At 48.9% G+C, this 21809-nt stretch overlaps 1 protein-coding gene across 1 annotated transcript in view; it reads right to left on the reverse strand.

The window, feature by feature from the left end:
- The window catches only part of DOCK2 (dedicator of cytokinesis 2), a gene marked incomplete at its 5' end in the record, with an annotated part of 352195 nt that overhangs the window by 59442 nt on the left and 270944 nt on the right, over positions 1-21809 (reverse strand). Inside the window, 6 exon segments of the mRNA XM_023764503.1 lie at positions 2035-2154; positions 3016-3106; positions 7387-7427; positions 9489-9645; positions 16115-16200; positions 18753-18901. Coding sequence (XP_023620271.1) covers positions 2035-2154; positions 3016-3106; positions 7387-7427; positions 9489-9645; positions 16115-16200; positions 18753-18901 — 644 coding nt within the window.

The raw sequence follows: 21809 nt of genomic DNA on the forward strand, positions 1-21809 counted from the left end.
GGAGTGATTGAGATGTTTAAAAAGATAGGTCTTTTCTGTATTTAAAACCAATTCTGAAAACAATCCCTGGACATAGGGGACCCTTTCCCTTTGCTTTGTGTGAGGCTGGAGCTGACAGATCACCCCTCCATCTGCAACCACAGGGTGGGAACCCCAGCAGAGAGGCCGGGGAAGGCACAGTGGGCAGAGGTCTGGCAATCTCAAGGGACACCCATTACATTTCACATTTGGTTTAAAATAGAAAAATGCACCTAAATGGAGAAGCTGGGGGAGGTGGGGGAGGAGAGAGGGCAGGTTGCCAAAATGCAGTGTGTGCTTTGTAGCAAAAGTGCTCTCTCTGCATCCAAGCATAAAAATAAATAGAAGCAAGCGCAGAGTGCAGGCGCCGTGGCTGTAAACCCATGGACAGCGTAGGGAGCAGCGTAAAAGAGCTTTATGTGCCAGAAGGAACCAAGTCTGTGGGCCAGGCCGGCTGGTGCTTCCTCTTCAGCCAGAACAAGGGGTGGTGGTAACACCCTGAGCTGGCCAGGGGACTGTGGCTCAAGTGGAGGTCTTTGCCAACTTCATACCATAATATGCCAGAAATGTTCTTCCCGTGTGTAAGAGACCACTAAGGGACCAGGAAGGAAGCCAGGCAGGAGTTAGGGACCTGGGATTTCCTCCCACATCTGCCCCTGTGGTCACTGGGACCTCTGACAGTCACGGATCCCTGAGCCTAATACAGTCCAGGGCCTGCTGCTTCCAGGCGTGGCATGGTATACAGTGGTGGAGCAGATATAAATGTGGAACATAAGCGAGTAAAGCACACACAAAAATAGATGTAATTTGGGTTCTGAGGGATGTAGAGGAGTCCACCAGGTGGCGATAGATGGACTTACGGGGTAGAAAGCCATGATGTGTGCTTGGAGCAATGAGTTTCTATGAGGAGAGGTGTTGGGGAAAAGAAGTTGAAAGGATGCTAAGGAATATGGGCTTCATTCTAGAAATTTCCACACAGTGGCTTTCAGAGTGAGCCGTACCCATCTGCTCCTCCTCTCTGCTCCCAAAGTATTTAGTCACCACCCTGTTCCACCCCCTCTCCCACAATTGCACAACACCAAAGGGTAATGTACAAAAAACATGATTGGCATGTCCATCTTGACAACTGGACGGTAAAGTCTTTGAGATAGGGGATTATGCCTTTTCCTCTCTGCTTAGTACAGGGTGGGTCGAATTGGATACCTTGCAGAGAACAAAGCTCAGCATGCACTTTTGGGGCTCCCTCACCCCCCACCCCACTGTGACAACTTAGTCAGCTGGTAAACCAACAGTACACTGACTGGATGTCTCGCAGGGCAGGAGGTTCCAGAGATGGCAGAGTCTCTGCCCTCAAGAGGCTTATAATGGTAAATTATAAAAACAGTGTTGTTCACCCACTCAACTCCTGGGAATTTATAAGCCCTTCCCAGACATTACCTCATTTTGTCTTTCCAGGGAAGGTGGGGGGATCAGACTAAGACAGATGCGAGAAACTGCAGTGCGAGGACAGACCAAATTCAGTGCTAAACTGTGTCCTGAGGAACACCAGAGGCCTTGCGATTCAGAGAGAGGCAGCAGGTAATGACAGAGGAAATGGCCTTCAACTGGGGGCCTTGAAGGTGGAGTCGGTGATGATGGTGACAGTCACAACTCAAGATGTGACTATGTACCAGGTCCTGTGCTAGATGTTCCACATGCAGCTTCTCACCTAATTTTCCCAATATCACTAGGAGGTGGGTACAATTCGTATCTCACTGTTGTGGGTAGGGAATTGGCATCTCCTAGAGGCCAAGGGAACTGTGGGTAGAGGACCAAGTTGTGAAGCCCAGGCCACCTGAGTGTCCAGGTGTGCAATACTGGTGCCATGAACAAAGGTGGTAGGACTGGAGATGGAGAGAAGTGGTCAGACTTAGGACTGGGATGGAGATATGCAGATGGGTTGGTATGGAGCACAGGAGAGAGCCACCCTTCCCGGTAGCAGGGTCCCCACAGAGAGGGAAGGCAGGGACAAATTACCTTTCCTTTGTCAAAGTAGCCTATGATGATCTCATACAGCGTCTCCTTCAGCTGGCGGTGGGTCTGGGGGTGCTGCTGGCCTGTCTGCATGACCTGTGAGGCGCACTGCTCATCTGACCACTGTGAAGAGAGGACATGCGGGGTCACCAGGGGCTGAGGGGCCACCGAGGGCGGGTGTCTTCCCCATGGATGAGGAGCTGTCTCCCTGCCACCCTGGGTGTCAGCGGCCAGTCGGAGAGATACTGGTTGACAGGCTACACTTGGGAAGCACCCCTTGATTTTTGCTGAGTCACACTTGACTCTCTACTGCAGTGGTTCTCAACCTGTGGGTCACGACCCCTTTGGTGGTCGAATGACCCTTTCACAGGGGTCGCCTAAGACCATCCTGCATATCAGATATTTACATGACGATTCAAAACAGTAGCAACATTACAGTTATGAAGTAGCAATGAAAATAATTTTATGGTTGGGTCACAACATGAGGAACTGTATTTAAAGGGCCAGAAGGTTGAGAACCACTGCTCTACTGGCTCATATATGTGGTGTGTAGGGACTTTCTCTGAACTCCTAGGAGACAGGGTCCCAGCTCTTTAAAAGCCAGAGGAAATCCCTCAGACTTGGTCCAGCTCTAGCAGCACTTTCAATAGCAGGAAAATGGCTCAAGTGGAGGTCTGGGTGTGCTAATGATTTACAGTTGATGTCTGGATGTTATAGAAAACAGTTGGATGTTATATAAAACCATAAGCCATATCTCGAGGGGTTACTGTTGCTGCTAAATGTGAAGGTCACAGAGACCTTATGTGCCCAGGAGAAGCAGTGCAGAAAAGTAACCTTGCCAGATCAAGTTGTTGGACTCAGAGCAACACGAAATTTATTTGGCTAATTCTTTTTTCTTTTCTTTCTTTTCTTTTTAACTCTCCCACTTGCTGTGAGGCCCGAGGGGAATCCCTGCATGAATCCACTCCATGGGAAGGGCAGTACCTTGAGAAGCCAAGTGTGGAGAAGGAGCGTGTAGGCAGCCTCCGTGTAGTTGTCACAGTCCAGGTGAAGATCTCGGAGTTTGTACAGGTACCTGTTTGGGGAAACAAGCTGAGTTACCAGGTGATAAGGAGGCAGGTGGCAGGGCCACGTAGAAGCCAGACAGAGCAACTGAGTACCTCTGGGGAATTCTCCCTCCCTAATAGCCAGCGCCCCTGTGTGGTCATGATGACAGCACTTGGTATCTGTGGGGCACTGGGTATGTGGCAGGTACTATGCTAAGTCTTTTAAATGCCTCAGATCATTTAATCCTCATGACAACCCTGTAAAATGGGTCTGTTGGGGATGCCCATTTTCAGATGAGAAAACTATGGCCTGGAAAAGTCAGGCATGCTTCGGGCCAGTACCATTCAACTTCATACTGAAGACTCCAGCCAATGCAATATGACAAGGGAAATCAGGGAAGGAGAACTGAGTAACTCATCAGAAGTCACGTGCTAATAATAGAAGAGCTGAAACGTGATCCCAGGTAACTGCCCTTAGAGCCCATGCTCTGGTCATTGTCCTATTCCAGAGCATGAACAAGCCACGGCCCTGCAAAGGGGGCAGATCCTACCTGCTCTTCAGTGTTCTCTGGGGATAAAGGAAGTACATTTAAGGAAGGAAGTGGACCAGGGGCTGGAGATTGGATATTCACTTCCAGACCTGGAGCTGTCAGCAGGGAGAATCTACTATTCAACAATAATCACATCCCCACCACCCGTTCATTTACGATGTGATGCTCCAATTCTGATCCCGGGGATGACTGTATGGATGAGTGGTGTTGAGGACAGGACAGAAACAAAGGAAGGGAGCTCTGGTCAATTCTTAATTTGACACATAATAGGCATTAAGGGGAAGGGAATTAATTTTCGGTGCCTTCCTTTGCTCATCGGTAAGATGGCAACGCTCACAGAACACACCTATGGGCATATAAAGAGCCAAGCAGACCATGTCGGAAGGCTCAGAAAGTGACGGCTAGCATTGCAGCTGATAAATGCAAGTTTGCACTGGAAGTGATTAGCCTAGAGCCAGCACTGAGCTGTAATGGTTCTTATCTATTTTCATTGTGAATTCGGCTCTTCTACAAAGAAGAACCTGCCACTGTTGGAAACAGATTCAGAGCCAGAGCACCACTGCTCTGGCGACTTGCATGTCATCAGGAGCAGGCAACGCTTAGTGCTTGAGTGAAGGGGCGATGCTGTGATGCAGGCCCCGGTCTCTTCCTCTGAGAGGGAAGGCGGCGTCTGCCAAGATTCTGCCCTGATTGCCTAACCACAGGGAACAAAGGGCTTCTGAAGCAGCTGCTTTCAAAGCAGAGCTCAGTGCTCAGGCTCAGGCTCCCACTAGAAGAAACCTATCTTCGCAGAATGTCACCAAAGGAGAAGCTGGCCACATGAAACATGGCCCGCGAGCCAGATGCAGGCTGCCTGACCTTAGGGCAGGGACTGCAAAGATTTTGAGGAGAAAAAGTCAGCTAGTGGTTTTTGATAACTAATGAGCCAGGACATCCTAGTGACCTTTCTCTCATTTCTTGATTCAACCAGCCAAGTTGTGCTGAGCACACGGCTGTACCAGGCGCTAGATAAAGTGGGGACAAAAGTAGACACCATTCTCAGGACTTGGCATTCATAGTCTAGGACCGTGGTTGGCAAACTGTGGCTCGCGAGCCACATGTGGCTTTTTGGCCCCTTGAGTGTGGCTCTTCCTAAGCCTTAGGAGTACCCTAATTAAGTTAATAACAATGTACCTAACTATATAGTTTAAGTTTAAAAAATTTGGCTCTCAAAAGAAATTTCAATCGTTGTACTGTTGATATTTGGCTCTGTTGACTAATGAGTTTGCTGACCACTGGTCTAGGGGAAGGGGGCAGATGTCAATCAAATCATCAAATAAATAATTGCCAAAAGATAGCTGTGATGAATGTCATGGAGGAGGATCTATGGTACTATGACAGCAGGATTCATCCAGGTGGGGCTTCCAGCAAGGTTTCCATAGTATGACATGTGGACTGGCATCTGCAGGTAAGGGGATGAATGAATGATCTCATTCATTCATTCATTTATCAAATGGTGCTTTCTATATTCTATCCATTTATTCTTCCTACGATCCTTTCATAAATAAGAAAACTAAGACCTGTGTTGAAGTAGACGGAGCTAGAAATAGGTAAAACCAGGTTTTGAAACCAGCTATTTCTGCCTCTACAATCATGGCCTTTCCACCCTCGACCCGTTAACTTCCTGCTGATCAATCAGAGTGATCAGTGAAATTGCACGTGGCCTGCACATAGGGAGTGTTGAGCCTGTGGTCCACCTTTAGAAACCCCTCCATCTATGGCTGAACCCGCCTTATCCCCGCCTGCCTGTCCTTGGTCCTTGGATCTCTGATGGCTGGGTCCACAGCACGTGGAGAGCACAGTCAGAGGGAGAGCCTTCCTGTGCTTATAACCCCTAATTCGCCAGCGCACCCTCTCTTCTCCTTCGTCAACTGCAGGGTGTGGTGATCAACTGCAGAGCCCACAGCAACAACCCTGACGGGCCCAACCTGGGTTCAAACTCAAACAACTACCGGTGCCAGCGGGGCAGTGAGTGAGATGCCCCGGAAGCTCAGGGGTGAGCAGAGACAGTGCTGTGCCCAGAGCTCCCCTACCCTGCCTCAAGGAGCCCCACCACCGGTCTGGGTGACAGTTGTCAGGACAGGATAAGGGCCCAGTGCCGCCATACCTTCTCGGTGTTTCAGGAGAAGTGGGAAATTTTGATTTTTGGGGTAAAAATCTCTATATTAAAAAAAATTGGCAAATGAAAGTGTCTTTAAATATTATGTCTGCCAAATAAAACAGACTTTTAGACTACATCCTTGGCTACAACATCTGGTTTAGGAAAATGTGGTTTCCTAGATGACTCTATAGTCCTCAAATCTCCAAAGCTTATGGAGATCTGTGTCTCTAAAGTGGGAAGGAGAGAAGAGAGGTTGGAGGGAGGGCACCATGTGCCGGGCACTTCACCTGTAGCATCTCTTGTAATCCTCAGAACACAAGGTAGAACGAAGACATCCTGCAGGGGAAATCGCAGCCCAGAGGGGCTGAGGGAAATAGCCAGGGTCTCAGAAAAACAAGGGGAGACCCCAGGCCTCTCGGACCCCACAGCTTTGCGCTACTACAATAAGCCATGTCTAGTGATGCTAGAAATACTCTCAAGCTCAGGACAACCTATGGAATTATACTTTTTCCAAGTGATAGTTCCTGTTTCTGGTATAACGTTAAACTAAATTAGCGGGTAGACCTATCCACAGTGCTAGCAGAGTGAGTTCAGACTTTGAGTCAGAGCCTGAAGGAGCCATGGTCAACTGCGCTTTGCAGGTCCTGGTGACATAGAGATGTGCGTGAGGATATAGGCCCAAGAATTTCGTCACTGTGCTGTGTATGACAGAAAAGAGCTGGAAACACCTAAGTGTTCAACAATATTGGATTGGCCATATAAATTACGGTATATTCTGGAAATAGAATTTTATAGTTTCATTAAAAATGATGTCGAAAGAAAAAAAATGATGTCGAAATATATCTGTTGACATGGAATTCTTGTCAAGCAAAGAATACATTATGAGCAATGTGATCCCATTTTTGCAAAAAATGTGCATGCATAGAATTCAATCTATATATAAATAGAAAAGGGTCTGGGAATATGTATGGATTATTGGAGTTTATTTCATTTTTTTGTTTTGCTTGTCTGTATTTTATGAGTATTTTTTGTCTTGGTAATTAATATGTGTTATTTCTGCAATGAGTAAAAATAACAAGATTTTTTTTTAAACTTTGAAGAAAAAAAATATGAGATTCTGAGAAAAATTGGCAAGGGAGTTCTTTGCTCCAGGCTAATGTCCCAAAAAATCCTTCATTACATGCTCAAATAGCTGCCTTTCAAATGCCTACAAGAAAGCGCCATCATACATCATAGCATTTTTTCCCCTTTGAAACTGGGCTGCCAATGACCTGACTACATGCCTTATAAACGCAGGACTTGGGCTTCACGTGCCAGCCTTGCACCAAATACAAGTGCGATGACCCAGCTCGAGCCACAAGGCGGGTTAAGGAGAGTTTGAGCTGTGGATATCGCAAAACAACATGGCAGGTCAGAGAACTCCCAGCGGGCTTGCGGGCTGATGACAGGGAATGAAAGGAGCTGAATCTGGGGAGATTGATAGGAATCGGAACACAGAGGGCCTGAGTACCAAGAAGGTAAGTTTAAATTCTGGCCTGAAGACAATAGGGAGCCATCGATGGGTATTGAGCGGGAGAGTGACAGAGCAGGACTGGGTTTTAGAAAACAAAAATCTTACCTTATGTACATCTCTTCCCGATTGTTATCTTTGTAGAAATTCTAGGTGGGAAGGAAAACAGTGGTGAGTGCTTTTTTTTGCAGAGCGGCAGGGGTGGAGGGTGCAGTGACGGAGATGAGAAGGAAGATTGGTGTTTACTATCTCGGCCCCCGAGATGGGAGCAAGAAATTGCATTTCCTGAATGCATCCAACAGCTTCATTAGGAGATTCTACCGTGGGAATCACTCCCTGATCCTCAGACAATGGAGGGACAGAGGAAGTACCAGCCATCACGTATCAGGGGCTGGAGTGGAGCTATTGGCTGCGCTGAGAGGTGGGCTGCCGAGGCTGAAGCCGAGGCCACCTACGCTGACAAAGTCCACTGTGAGGGCAGCCTGGCTTGATCTTCACAGGTGCAGACCCTGCACCCTGGTGGGGCTGAGTTGGAATCAGAGTAACAGCAATAATCAGAGTAACAGTCATAGAAATCATAATAGATCCCAGTGATCATAACTTCTGACCATGCAGAACTATCAGGGCTTACAGTGAGATTCCACAGCCAAAGACATTTAAACCTGGAAATACCTATTTGAGCTCAGGGGCCATTCAGACCAGTGGTCATCCTGGGCTCCACCCAGAGATCCTATCTCGTGTATTTTAAAATAAGTCCTTACAGATTTTGAGCCAGAAGGTCCTGATGGGATCTGTGGGCCACACCTGGAGAAAACCCGATGGACTCCAGTGCAGCCAGAGGGGCAGGGGATGTGTTCCAGGCACAGAGTCAGAGGGTGGCAGAGCCGTACGAGACCTCAGCTCTCCTGACACCCCTGACCTCCACCCTGTCTGCCACCCTGATACCATGCGGACACACAAAACTAGCAGGGTCTACTTGCTTCTAGAACGGCCTGTCCAAAGCTTTCTCCCAGGTGAGTCTGAAGGTCAATTTCTTCTACTAACTTCTGTGTCTTCATAGAGACAAACTGCTAAACTCCAGGAAAACCCCGCTCCATGCTCTGTATGTAAACTGGGCCTGGTGGAGTGATTAGCAATGAATTCCTTTCTGCTATAATCAGGATTTTTAAACTCCCCTTAGCAGTTAGGGAAATCAATTGGCAATATCGAGGCTGTTAAAAAGGGAAATGGAGGCCACACCACAGGACTTTGGGGACAGGGCTTGAACAGTGTTTCTAGACACTGGGAATGGCAGGGGCTCATTGTGATGGATGCCACGTGGTCTCTGGTCAACTTTCCTCATTGTAACCACTGAGGGTGGGCAGGCATGGTGGGTGTGAGGCACTGTGGCTGCCTCTGTCTGTGTATTGACCACATCACAGGACATGGGAAGAGAGACATTCGGGAGTTTCCCATGGCAGGTCCTGTGTACAGAGGCTAAGAGCCCGGCTGTGGGATTAGCTGTCCTGATTAGCCTGTGCCCCACACTCATTTTCTAGAAATTCTAGTTATTAGTGTTACTTCATTCTGTAAGAGAGAGAAATTACCACACAGTGAGCATTTAACCACAGGCCAGGACTGCACAGCCTATGAAATGGGTACTATTCTTTTCTCCACGGAACAGATAAACACACTAAACCAGTGGTTCTCAACCTTCCTAATGCCACGACCCTTTAATACAGTTCCTCATGTTGTGGTGACCCCCAACCATAAAATTATTTTTGTTGCTACTTCATAACTGTAATTTTGCTACTGTTATGAATCATAATGTAAATATCTGATATGCTATATGTGTTTTCCGACGGTCGTGACCCACAGGTTGAGAACCATCAGAAAGCCTCTGTGACTGTCTACTCTACTAATTATCTGAGGGAGCACGAGAACCCGTGAGCTGTGTGTCTCCAAAGCTCACCTCTTAACCACTTCCTGCTGCCGTCTTCCTTCCATGGGATGTGTTAGGTGCTAAAGGCAATACTCATTCCCATTTCAGATATAAGGAAACTGAGGCACAGAAAGGTGATGTGATTGCCTTAGACACAGAGCCAGCAGATGGCAGAGCAGGAGTTCAATCTTACATCTGTCTGATTCACAAAGCCCTAAGTGCTGTCTTCGGATTAAGAACAGTAGTGAGCCCCAAAGCCAGGCCTGTCCCCAGACTCCGCCCCGCCTACCAGCAGGTTCACAGTGCAGCTCATGCGGTTGTCTTTGCTCTCATCCGTCATCACGCCCCGGTAGTCCAGCAGTTTCTCCAGGAGGCCTTTGACCAGGTTCACGAAGTTCGCCACGGACTTGGCAATGGTCAGGTGCTCGGCGGCACACTCCATCAGGCTGTGGGCAGACAGGAGGGCAGTGAGCTGGGCCGGGAAGAAGCTGTGCTGGGGTGAGGGGTGGAGTGGGGTGGAGCACAAGCCAAATAATCTAGTGAATTCAAGTTCCCCTGGTTCATTGGCTCATTTTGTGCATTTTCCAACCACTTATTCATTATACACTTATTTGCACGTATATAGCAGTTCAATGGATCACAGTTCAATGAATCCTTGCAATCCAAACTCATGGCATTTGAGGGTCAACTGTGATTTTTCCCCCCACCATCAAAATGGGGAAAAATAAAAATAAATTTCCAGTGTGGGCAATGTTTCAGGAAAACGGTCACCTTTATACACCCACATTGGGAGTATATCAGTACAACTTTGGGGAGGGGGTAGCAATTTCGCAATATCAAAATCGCAAATGTGCATATCCTTTGACCCAATAATTCTACTTTGGGGAATCTATTCTTCATAAATGTTCTCAGAAGTATGCAAGGATATACTTATAACACTGATAAGTTATGTCTAATGGTGAAATAGTTGAAACTATTTTAAATTTCCATCAATAAGAAGATGGTTAAGTAAATTAAAGCATATTCACAAACTATAATTCCATTAAGCCATTAAAAAGTATGAGAGATCAATATGTTTTAACACAAAGAGCTCAAAATATATATATAGTTGTGAAAAGTAAGACTCCAAACAATAATTGTTTTTTATTTAACCTGCTCACATAGAGCCTACCATGTCCCAGGCATTATTCTAACCGTCTCACAAATTTTAACTCACTTAACCTGCCATCACATTCTTATGAGATGGGATGTTTGCAAACTGGGAAACTAAGTCACAGAGAGGTCAACTGAGCTGTGCAAGGTCACACAGGTGATCAATGCCAACAGTCTGGCTTTAGCCTCTGCACACTCAACCAGCAAGCACTATGTGTGAGCGGGAATGCGCTTCTGTGTTGTGTGTCTGTGTTTATAAATCTGCAGGATATGGGCGGGAAGGATAGATCCCAGAGTCTTCAGAGTGGTTGCTGCTGATGAGGGGTCTAGGTAGGGAAATAGAGGAAGACAATGTTCACTGTTCAATTTAAATGTGCATCTATTATTTGAAAATTTAATATTTGTTATATTATTAATATTCTACATTAAAAAAAAATACCCACAAAAGAACATAGCATTTCTTAAGCACCTGTTGGTTGCTAGGCACTAGGCTAGGCATTGCTTGGGGCAGGGATGGAAGAAAGATATAAAATAAAAAAAAGAAATATAAAAAAGAATCATATCTGCCCTCAGTCAGCCCACAGGCTAGGTAGGAAGAGATGGATGGATTAAAATTTTGATTAATGACTACTTACTTGTTAATCACTTATTCTGGACCACATCCTATACCAATCACTTTTTCTTAAGAAACTATCACGATAATTCTGATAAGTAAAAAATATTCCTCTTGTTTTACAACGGAGGAAACCAAGACTCAGAAAGGTGAAATGACCTTCCCAATATCGATCAGGTAGTAAACGGTGACCGTGGGAACCAAGACGATCACTGTTCAATATTTCAATATGGGGAGAAGCATTGCGACGTGGCCTCAGGCAACCCATGTAGCCATGGAGAAGCATTACCCAGGGCAGTGGTCGGCAAACTGCGGCCCCCTGAGTGTGGCTCTTCCACAAAATACCAGGTGCGGGCGCGCACGTACAGTGCGATTGAAACTTCGTGGCCACACTCAAGGGGCCAAAGAGCCGCATGTGGCTTGCGAGCCGCAGTTTGCCGACCACTGACCTAGGGCATTTATTTCTGCCTACTCTCCTGAGGAAGTTTAAGTCTCAAGAGCTCCTAGGAGGGGACAGGTGAGAAAGACAAGGATTTTTTTTTGGGGGGGGGCGGTCATTTCCTCCCAGAAGCCAAACCAGGCTGCAAGGAGGCGAAGTTGCAAACTGTGGCTTCGATCAGACAAATCCATCATCTCAGTGGGAGAAGCACCTGTCTCCTGGCTCTCAACGAGAGATGCAAATTGCCCTCTGATTTCAGCCTGTCAGGCCCCGTCACAGCTGTGCCTGACTCCTTCTGGGATGGTCATGTGCAGCCCTGCTTCCCACCTTAAACACAACGCAGCCTGGTGTCGAGGGTGTGATTTCTCCTCTAAACGTGTACTGCTTCTGAGGGCCCTCCATGAGCATCCACCCTCTAAATGTGTAGTGTTCTCAGAGCCTGAGCACAGCCAGACCAGCGGTTCTCTGCCCTGGCCACATGCTAGTCACCAGGGGCCTTTTACAAAGCTCAGCGCCCACCCTGGGGGCGTAACATCGCATTTTCAGGGGTGGAAGCCAGGCAGCAGCATTTCCCTGCTTACGTTCGCCAAGTGACTCTAATGTGCAGCCAACATTAAGAACCACTGGCTTCGTCCCCTGCTTTGCAAACTTCAATATGTGTGGGAACACCTGGGCACTGTGCTAATCGATTCTGACTCCACAGGTCTGGCTAGCGCTCAAGAGTCTGCATTTCTAACAGGATCCCAGGTGAGGCTGATACTGCTGGTACTTTGAGAAGCAAAGGTTTAGGAGAACAAAGTCTTGGCTTTCTTCGTTTCTCTATTCTTTAGGCAAGAGGTAAGAAAGCTGCTCATATGGCCTAGGAATGTGAGATGAATGGCAGATTGGTTTGAAATCATCCATCCATTCACCATCCATCCACCCACCATGCATCCATCCACTAAATGTACTGTTCTAGAAACTCTGGAGTCACTGACCCCTGAAATATCTAGCAAAGGAAGCAGATACAGAAATAAAAACGTACCATAATATATCATGGCACTACCATGTACTGAGTACTTCCTGTGTTCCAGAGGCTGTGCTAAGCCCGCTTTATTGATTCCCTTGTTTAATACTCACAAAATCTCCTTGGGTAGGCATTATGAAAGCCCTGCATTTACAGACGAGGCCCCTGGGGCTGGGCTTGGATCCCGGCCCTGCCAAGGTTACTCAGCTGTTCCTCCCCTTTGAGGCCCACAGGGGAGAAGAAGTGACAGTGAGAAAGCTGTGGAAATCTCCAGGCAGCATAGGTAATTCCTCACTCCGTGGAAGGAGGGTGGTGGTGTCTATGCCTGCCTTGGGGGGCTGGGGGGAACTGCACTTCAAATTGGTTGTCATTCCGCATGGAAGGCCCTCAGAAGCAGGAACCCGGCCCATGCCCTTCAGCTGCACTGACAGAGCCGACTGTCACTGCTCCTTTCAAGGCTATGTGTGGAACTAGTTGGGTGGGCCCCAGGCCCCAGAACACACATTTTCTGTCTTCTTTAGCCTTCCACGCTTCCCTACTTCTAGAAATACTAGAGGCCTGGTGCACAAAATTCATGCACTGAGGGGGGTGTCCCTCAGCCCAGCTTGCACCCTCTCCAAACTGGGACACCCTCTCACAATCCAGGACTGCTAGCTCCCAACCACTCAGCTGCCTGCCTGCCTGATTGCCCCTAACTGCTTCTGCCTGCCAGCCTGATCACCCCCTAACCACTCCCCTGCCAACCTGATCAACGCCTAACTGCTCCCCTGCTGGCCCAATTGTCCCCAACTGACCTCCCCTTCAGACCTGGTCACCCCCAACTGCTCTCCCTCCCCTGTAGGCCCCCCCAACTGCTCTTCCTCCCCTGTAGGCCCTGTCACCCCTAACTACCCTCCCCTGCTGTCCTGGTCACCCCTAACTGCCCTCCCCTGACAGCCATCTTGTGGCTGTGGGCGCCACCATCTTTGAGGGCAGGGCAGCAATTAGCATATTCCCTCCTTATTGGTTGTGGGCGCCACCATCTTTGAGGGCGGGGCATCAATTAGCATATTCTCTCCTTATTGGCTGTGGGTGCCACCATCTTTGTGATGACATGAGGGTCAATTAGCATATCCCCTCTTTATTAGATAGGCTTCTCAAGCAGATGGAATACAGGAGAGCAGAGAACATCTCACTTCTAACTTTAATGTGGGACTGTCACTTTAAGAGATGTGGACGGGCTGGTGGCAGTGAGGATGACTAGCCTAGAGGAGAAAGACAGGTGGGCTCGTAGCTTCAAATGACCCCATCACTATCCACCTGGAGATGAATAATAATGATAGTTAATATTTCTGGACTATCTAGGAGCCAAGCATTTTTACATGACTTTTCTTGGTTATCTCAACAAAAACTCTAAGATCACTCTGGACTGTGAGTTTATCCCCACTGTGCAGATAAGGACACTGAGGCTGAGAGAGTTCAAAGGAAGAAGCAGGGGCTGGGCCGCTGGACGTCCCATGGGGTCCTGGCTCCTCGGGCTCGCCTTTATTGGTTTTGTAAAAATCATTCACACCTCTGACTTAGGAGAAAAATAATGAGCTGCTTCTCATTTCCTCAGCCTCTGAGGGTTCCTTTTATAAATATTCACTCAGGAAGGATTTGAAAATCCCGCTGATCATCTGAAGACTGCCACAGGGCCCATCCGCTCATAAAAATGGAAATTGCCAGCAGTATATGTGCTTTCACTTCTGGTCAATATTTAGATTTTCCTTTTCTGAACTTTAAGGAAAACATTGACTCAGGCAAAATGTCATCCCCCCCGCCCCCCCGAGAATCAGCCTCAATACCCACCGAAGAGCAGGTGGTAGGCTACTCCTTGGACACAGCGGCTTTTGTGCTCTAGGTGTTTAGTGAGGGCTGTGCAGGGACAGGAGGCGGTGGGGCCCGCTGGGATGCTGCTACCTGGGGCTCCATTCTGCCTGCTTGGTGGGGCCAGAAGGGTCCTTGTGAGGGTTAAAGCAAGGCCTTCGGTTTGCTTTTGTTGTTAAAGTTAAAATACTCAAAGAAGATTGGAGGAAGCATCCAAAATTAGAGTTCTATCAGATAATAATACAAATCAAAGAATCTACAATTAGGGGGACATTTGGGATGTCTGAGTCCCATTCCTAAACCAGGGAAGAATTCTTGGGGGTGGGAGGTAGGAAGGTAGCAACTACCATGACAGAAACTGAGAGTGCATTTATTGAGCTTTTTACCTGTTGTGTGCCAAGTGCTTTATAGTTATTCTGTTTTCAAAGTAACCACAGGGGGCTTATTCTCCCCATTGCACAGATGGGGAAAATAAGCCAAAGATGTTGCAGGCGGGGCCCAATGCCCTGCAGCTGCCAAGAGATGGAACCAGGGATAAAACCCCGTGTCTTTCTCCAAAGATACGCACATGGACAATATGCACATGAAAAGTTGCCCCATAGCCTCAGCAACCAAGGAAATACAAATCAACACCTCACACCCGCTAGGACTGCTGTGGTCAGCCAGACCCACATTAATGCGTGTTGAGGAGGTTGTGGAGAAATGGGAGCCTCATGCACGGCTGGTGGGAGAGTGAGTGGTGCAGCCACTGGGGAAGAGTCTGATGGTTCCTCAAAAGGTTACATGTCGATTCCCACACGACCCAGCAAATCCACTCCTAGGTGTCCTCCCAAGAGAACAGCAAACATGTCTACACAAACCCTGTGCATGAATGCTCGTAGTGGCATCATTCCTAATAGCCAACAAGTGGAAATGAATGAATGTTCATCGACACATGAATGAATAAACTAAATGGGGTATAGCCAAACAGTGGAATATTATTTGGAAAAAAAAAAAGTGAATTACTGACACATGCTATAGCACAGATGAACCTTGAAAACATGCTATGTGAAAGAAGCCCGTCAAAAGGACCACATATTGCATAACTCCATTTATACAAAATCGCCAGAACAGACAGCTCTATAGAGGCAGGAACTAGGCATACGGGAGGGAGATGATGGCTAACGGGTAAGTGGTAAGGGTTTCTTTCAGGAGGTAACAAAAAGGTTCTAAAATTGATTGCGGTCAAGGTTGCACAGCTCTGAGAATATACTAAAAGCCATTGAATTATACACTTTAGGTGACTTGTATGGTGTGCAAATTATAAGCTGCTAAAACAAAACAAAACAATTACTTGTCTCCAAGTCCAGTGCTCCTGGGCGCTGTGCCCTGTCTACGGCTGGGTCAGGCAGGGCCAGGTGTGGGTCCCAGCTTGTCCACTCAATGACTTGTCCTCATTCCCTTGGACAAGAGATTTCCTGAGCCTCAGGGCCCCCTCTGTGAAGTAGGGACCAAAGAGTAAACTCGCCTAAACGAGCCAATGCAGGCAGGGTGCTGAGCATGGCCTCCGAGCACTGCATGTGTGCGGACGTGATGCTCGTGATCAATATCTGTCATCGATTGAAAAGGAAGACAGGAGAACAGCGAGAATCATTCCACAGCCAAGATCATGAAGATTAACGTGTGGGTAGACTAGTTCCCTCTTCCCCACAGCAAAGTGTCTTTCTATCTCTCCCATTCGATCACCATCAAAGCAGTGGCCACGCCAGCGAGGGGTGTGAGGTTTCTCCCCACACGGGAGTTTCCTCCGTGCCCCTGAGCCTCCAGGCTGGCCTCCGGGGGAGGACAGAGCCCTGCAGCCCTGGGCACTGAACTCACATGGACTCCAGCAGCTGCATGTACTGCTCATCCCCTCGGCCGCCTTCCACCTCGTGGTCCAGCTTGAGGATGATTTCGTTTTCAAACTGAAGAAGGCAGAGATGAAAATCAACAATCACATCGTTAGGAGGATGGAAGTTGAAATTAGTTCATTATTTTAACCAAAAGGTTAGGGAGGACCCATCACCTCCCAGGTTTAGGGCTGGACCTGGGAACGCAGAATGAAACAGGATATTATGTGTGCCTTTTGGGAGTTCCCAGTGAGTGAAGAGAGAAGGTAGATGGTAAGGGCTGTAGCACAGAGGACATGAGAGAGAGAAGGGGAAAGGGAGAGAGAGAACAGAGAGTCAGGGGCGGGGCCCTCCTGATTAGAGATGTAAACTGTGCTGAGACTGGGGCAGGACGAAATACAGCCGAGGGACCGCAGGAGTGGGCTCTGAGGTCAGGCCATCTGGCTTTGCCTCCTCCATTTCCTCCACCACTGGAGGAAAAGGAGTAGGTCTTTCTAATCCTCAGTCATAGTTTGAACCAGGGCTCAGCAAACATTCTCTGCAAAGGGCCAGAGAGTAAATATTTCAGGCTTTGCTGGTTGGTCTGCCCCACCTATTCACCTCAGCTGTTGTGGCCCAAAAGCAGCCTTAAATGGTCCGTACACTTAGGGATGGCTGGATTCCATAAACCCTGGATTCCATAAACCGTGGTTTATAAAGCAGACAGATCTGCCCTGCGGGGCCACAGCGTGTCATCCCCTATAAATACAATGGGGCACTATAGCCCGGGCGGTTAGTGGGCAGGGAGATGGCATGTGCAAAGCCTCGGGAGCGCAGGGCCGGTGTGCACCGTGCCGGCCTCTGTCCTCTGGCGATGATGGCTGAGGTTATTGTTACGCCTGCTGAGCCGTCCTGGAAAGCAACTTTGGAGAGAAAAGCAGCATTTTTCTTGTCTGAGTTGCTCAGTGGTGGATGCTGGCATGATTCCTCGGGAGATGAACTCTCCTTTGGAGCAGAGGTGTGGATGGGTAAATAAGCACTTGACTGGGCGTCACAGAAGTGCCTGCTGGGAGGGAAATTACAGGGTGGCGGGGGGCAGGCGGTGCGGAGCCAGGTGACGAGGCCGTCTGGATTTCAGACCCCAGTTCTGGGGTTCATCCTGGATCCAGTTGCCTCCACCCTTTCCTGGGCTACTTCCTCTGAATCAAACAGCCATGCCAGGGCTGCTCATCCCACAGTTGAGCAACCACCAAGCGCAGCAGCTGCTGTCCACCGGGAAGCTGCCCCATTAGTCAGCCTGATTGTCCTGTCTCTTTTGATAAGAGAGGAATGAAGAGAAGCAATTGGGGAACATGCTTAGAATGAGCACACGCCCGGAACGAGGAGCCCAAGGCTGACCCCGTGCATAGAAAACAGGGGGGTGCCCGTCACGGGGCTGTCACAGTAAGGAAATCCTTTAGGGCAGGAAAATCACTTTGCGGGCCAGCCTCTGAGGACACGAGGCCACAAGCACCTGTCTGGGCCTAACCCCGAAAGGCCTGGAGCTCGTCCCTCTCCAGGACCATCGCACACCTGTCCCAGGCCACCTCCTGAGCCAGCTGGTGCCCACACCTTTGAGGGGACGTGTGAAGGGCACAAGGCATGAGAAAAGGCTGGAGAGCTTAACGGAGGTCGGACAAGGAGGGCCCTGAATGCCGGCTGAGGGTTAGAGAACCAATGAGCCGGGGGGGGGGGGGGGGGGCAGATGCCTGAGGGATTTTAGGAAAAACTGTTTGGAATCTGCTGCCCTTTAAGTACCCATTTTGAGAAAAATTATCTGGGGGCAAGACATGGTATAGAATGGGGCAGAAATTCTGGGGAGAAGGGGAGGAGCCCAGTTGGGGGTAAATGCAGGAGAGAAGGTGGGGCAGGGAGGACAAGAGGGTGAGACCTGAGGGCACCACCAAAGCAGCCTCGCCGGGCCTGAGAGGCCAGCCTCCCTACACTGCGTGAACCTCCTATGGAAGTGGGTGCGTATCCCACTGTCAGAAGCTTCTAGAGTGGCTGGGCCCAGAACGTGGTCCCCCTTCAAGTTTGGCAGGATTGTCACTGAAAACACTGGCCCCGTGACCTGGCCTTACACAGCTGCTCACTCCCTGCTTGCTGGGGAAGCCACCCATTCCATGGGGGGTCCACGGGTGCCCCCTGAGCGACAGACCTCTGACCCCATCAGCCTTTGGTGCATGGCCGAGGGCAACACCAGGCAGGGTCTCTCTTTCTAGAATCTAGACAATACAGATCTTCGGAGTCATCCAGGTAGAGGAAGCGCCAGACAGAGGCAGGCAGGTGTGAGACGGGTAGGGGGAGGGGAGCCTTTGGGTACACCTTGGGGAACACTAAGGCAGGGAAGCAGGATTCTCACACGATTGAGAAAGGGACCCAGCGCATGCACAGCAAGAAAGCACATTTTAATCTTGGCCTCGGGCAGGAGAGCGTGACAAAATACAGACCAAATCCGATCTGCCAGCTCATTCCGGGCGCGGAGCGCTGTCCCCCCCTGCCTCCCGTCAGGCCTCGGATGGAGCAGGGCAGATGGAAGGAGGGAGCATGATGAGGAAATGCGCGGGGGATTAGGAATGCTGGCTGAGTTTCCAGCCTCGTTTTTTTACCTTTTTGAAATCCCCACTCTTTTGATATTCACACAGCATCATGTCGAAGAAGATGGGGATGGTGGCTTTGCGGAGCTCGGCCTCCGGGATGAGTGTCATCTCTAGTATAGGGCCGACCATGCCCGGGATGAAGCAGATCTTGTTCTGGCCTGGAAGAGAAGAGGGGCAGGACACGTCAAACAGGCTGCATGATGGGCGTCCTCGTTCAGTCCGCGCCTGGGGGCACGATAAAGCGAGGTGCACGCTGAAAACAATACTTCACGCTCGTACCGTTGTTTCCCCGGAGCCAGGCACCGTTCTGAGCACTTTACATACATTAACTCCTGCAGGAGACGCATGCATCATCCCCACGAGCTCGTTATTAAGGGCGATAACAGCGGGGTGGAAAGCACGCCACTGTTTACAAGGGTTTTCACCTGCGTCGATCTTCGCAAACAGGGCCCGGACGGAGCATGTTAGCGGTAAATCACAGGGGCATGGAAAGTATGCCTGCCTGCGACAAGCCGTGTTTCTGAGATTTGGAAAACATGCTTTTATCAAGTGTTTCATGAAACAAGAAAAGGAAAAATTGCTGCTAAGAACCGGCTGTCATAGTGCGGTCGGTGGAAGAGTCTGGGTTAAAGTGTCGCTTTAGGGCCAGAGGAGCCGCAGCTTCTCATTTCTGCCTCATTTCTGGCCACCCCTGAGCCCCTCCCCTCGCCCTGGGCATCCTAGCCACGCTGACCTATTGCAGCTCCACACTCACCTCGCTTCCTCCACTGCCAGGCCCGTGCACACCTTGCTCCTTGGTTGATAATATTTTCCCTGCTGCACCCCAACACCCCACCTTGTTACCACCTGGCTTCCCCTGGGTGGGTCCCACGGGATGGATGTGCTGAGCACAGCCCCCGCCACATGCCCAGCCCACCCCTGGCTGGTCAGACACCCTGCACTGGGTCCTTGTGTTCTGTCTTCTCACCCAAGTTTGCAACAATGTCATTTCTTTGTGGAATCATTTTTTAAAATGTATTTTTATTGATTTCAGAGAGGAAGGGAGAGGGAGATAGAGATAGAAACATCAATGATGAGAATCATTGATTGGCTGCCTCCTGCATGTCCCACACTGGGAATCGAGCCTACAACTTGGGCATGTACCCTGACTGGTAATTGAACAGTGACCTCTGGTTCATAGGTTGATGCTCAACCACTGAGCCATGCCAGCTGGGCTGTGGAATCATTTGACAAATGTCTGCCTCCCCCACTGAGAGCTTTGTGATAGTAGCAACCATGTCTGTTCTCACCATTATATCATTGGCAGTGAGCACAAGACATCTATAATAATAAAAGCGTAATATGCTAATTAGACCAGACGTCCTTCCGGACATCTGTCCAGGAATGTCCTTCTGGACGAAGCCGGGGCTGCAGCTTGGATGGAGGCAGCCGCAGCTGCTAGGGACGGATCCAGGCAGCCGCCGTGGCTGTGAAGGCCTACTCTTGCACAAATTTTGTGCATCGGGCCTCTAGTAGTAGATACTCAATTAATGCCCATTGAAGAAGGAAATACAATTGTTGAACTCCTGCACTCACTAGCTCTGTGATTTGGATATGCATCTTATAAAAATGCAATAGCAATGCCCCCCTGGAGAGAAGACCATGTGAAAATATGTGTGTGTGTACTCGGCACAGCACCTAGAAGAATCAGTGCCCAGGCAGTGTGGCCCGGTGGCTAAGGGCACTGCTTCCGTAGCTAGGTTGCCTGACTCTGTACACTGACTCCACCGTCAACCAGCTATGTGAGGTTGGCCAAGTTGTCTCACTTCGTGGGGCCTCAGTGTCCTCATCTGTAACATGGGAGAAGAGTAGTATTTATTTCATAGGTTTGTTGTGAAGAGTAAATGAATTATTAGGTAGCAAATGTCCAGGACAGTGCTTGGCAGGTGGCACACTTTATATAGTGTAAGCTGCTGTGGTGATGTATGGCCAAAATGAACTACGAAGGGCAGCCTTGCTGAGCAGAACTGAGCCCAGTCCTCAGCACACACATCGGACTGGCAGAGAGGGGGAGGCAGAGGGGCCCCTGGGGACCCCAGGACATCCCAGGGAGCGAGGGCAAGCACATCCAAGCCAGCCCATTGCTGACACACCCCGAGTTTCATCAGCAGCTGCCTCTTTCTCCCCCTGAGGTTCAGAGCCAAGAGCCATTCTCCCCACTGTCAGGACTAACACAGGTGGTCTCCGCCTGGGGCAGAGAGCTCCCGGGCACAGAGGCTCAGGTAGTATGGCATGGAGCCTGGCGCTGTGGCTTTCAATTAAAGCTGAGAAAAGGAGACAAGAGGGAAGGCAGCAAAAAAATGCATTTCCATTCCACCTAAATGAGGCTTAATGTCGGAGTATTTCCCCAGAATTCAGATAAAAAAGAATCATCCTAGGGATCTATCCGGTTAGTGAGAATGAAATGGTGAAGTCAGGCAGAGAGTGAGTGAAAGATAAAGACACTTTCCCAGGATATCAGCTTCATTATATGATGCATTTGGATTACACTCGAGCCTCAAGTCCTTGCTTTGGCCCAAATAGGAAAAAAAATATCTTACTTTCTTGCAGCTTTATAGTAATTGCTAATCTAGGTTTCTGATTTCGTCCTTCAAGATCCTTTAAACCCACAGTGGGGTTTTAAAATTCAAAGTCGAGTGCGGTAATAAGTAGAAGGTAAATGGGAAACTGTCAGATAAGCCACCATGGAATAGAGAAATTGCTTATGCAACAAAGGCCTTAGAATACCGGAGGGCACTGGGTATGAGAAGGATGTATTAAGGGGGTTTAAAATAAAGAGCAGGCATGCCATGGACCAGGGACTTCTTAGAGCTGCATTCTTTGCAGTCAGTTGATATTTAGAAGAATAGGAAGAAAGGAGAGAGAGAGATGCTGATCTCTGAACACGGTGTGATCTCAGTGGCCCCTACAATGCCCCATGGAGAAATTTTACTTGTTTACATCAGAAATGGAATTTTAGCACAACAGATTTTGTGTTTAGGCAAACCCAACTATGTACGTGTCTTCATATACATAGATGCACAGGTG

Source organism: Myotis lucifugus, unplaced genomic scaffold (assembly GCF_000147115.1).
Source record: "Myotis lucifugus unplaced genomic scaffold, Myoluc2.0 scaffold_333, whole genome shotgun sequence".
Taxonomy (NCBI): domain Eukaryota; kingdom Metazoa; phylum Chordata; class Mammalia; order Chiroptera; family Vespertilionidae; genus Myotis; species Myotis lucifugus.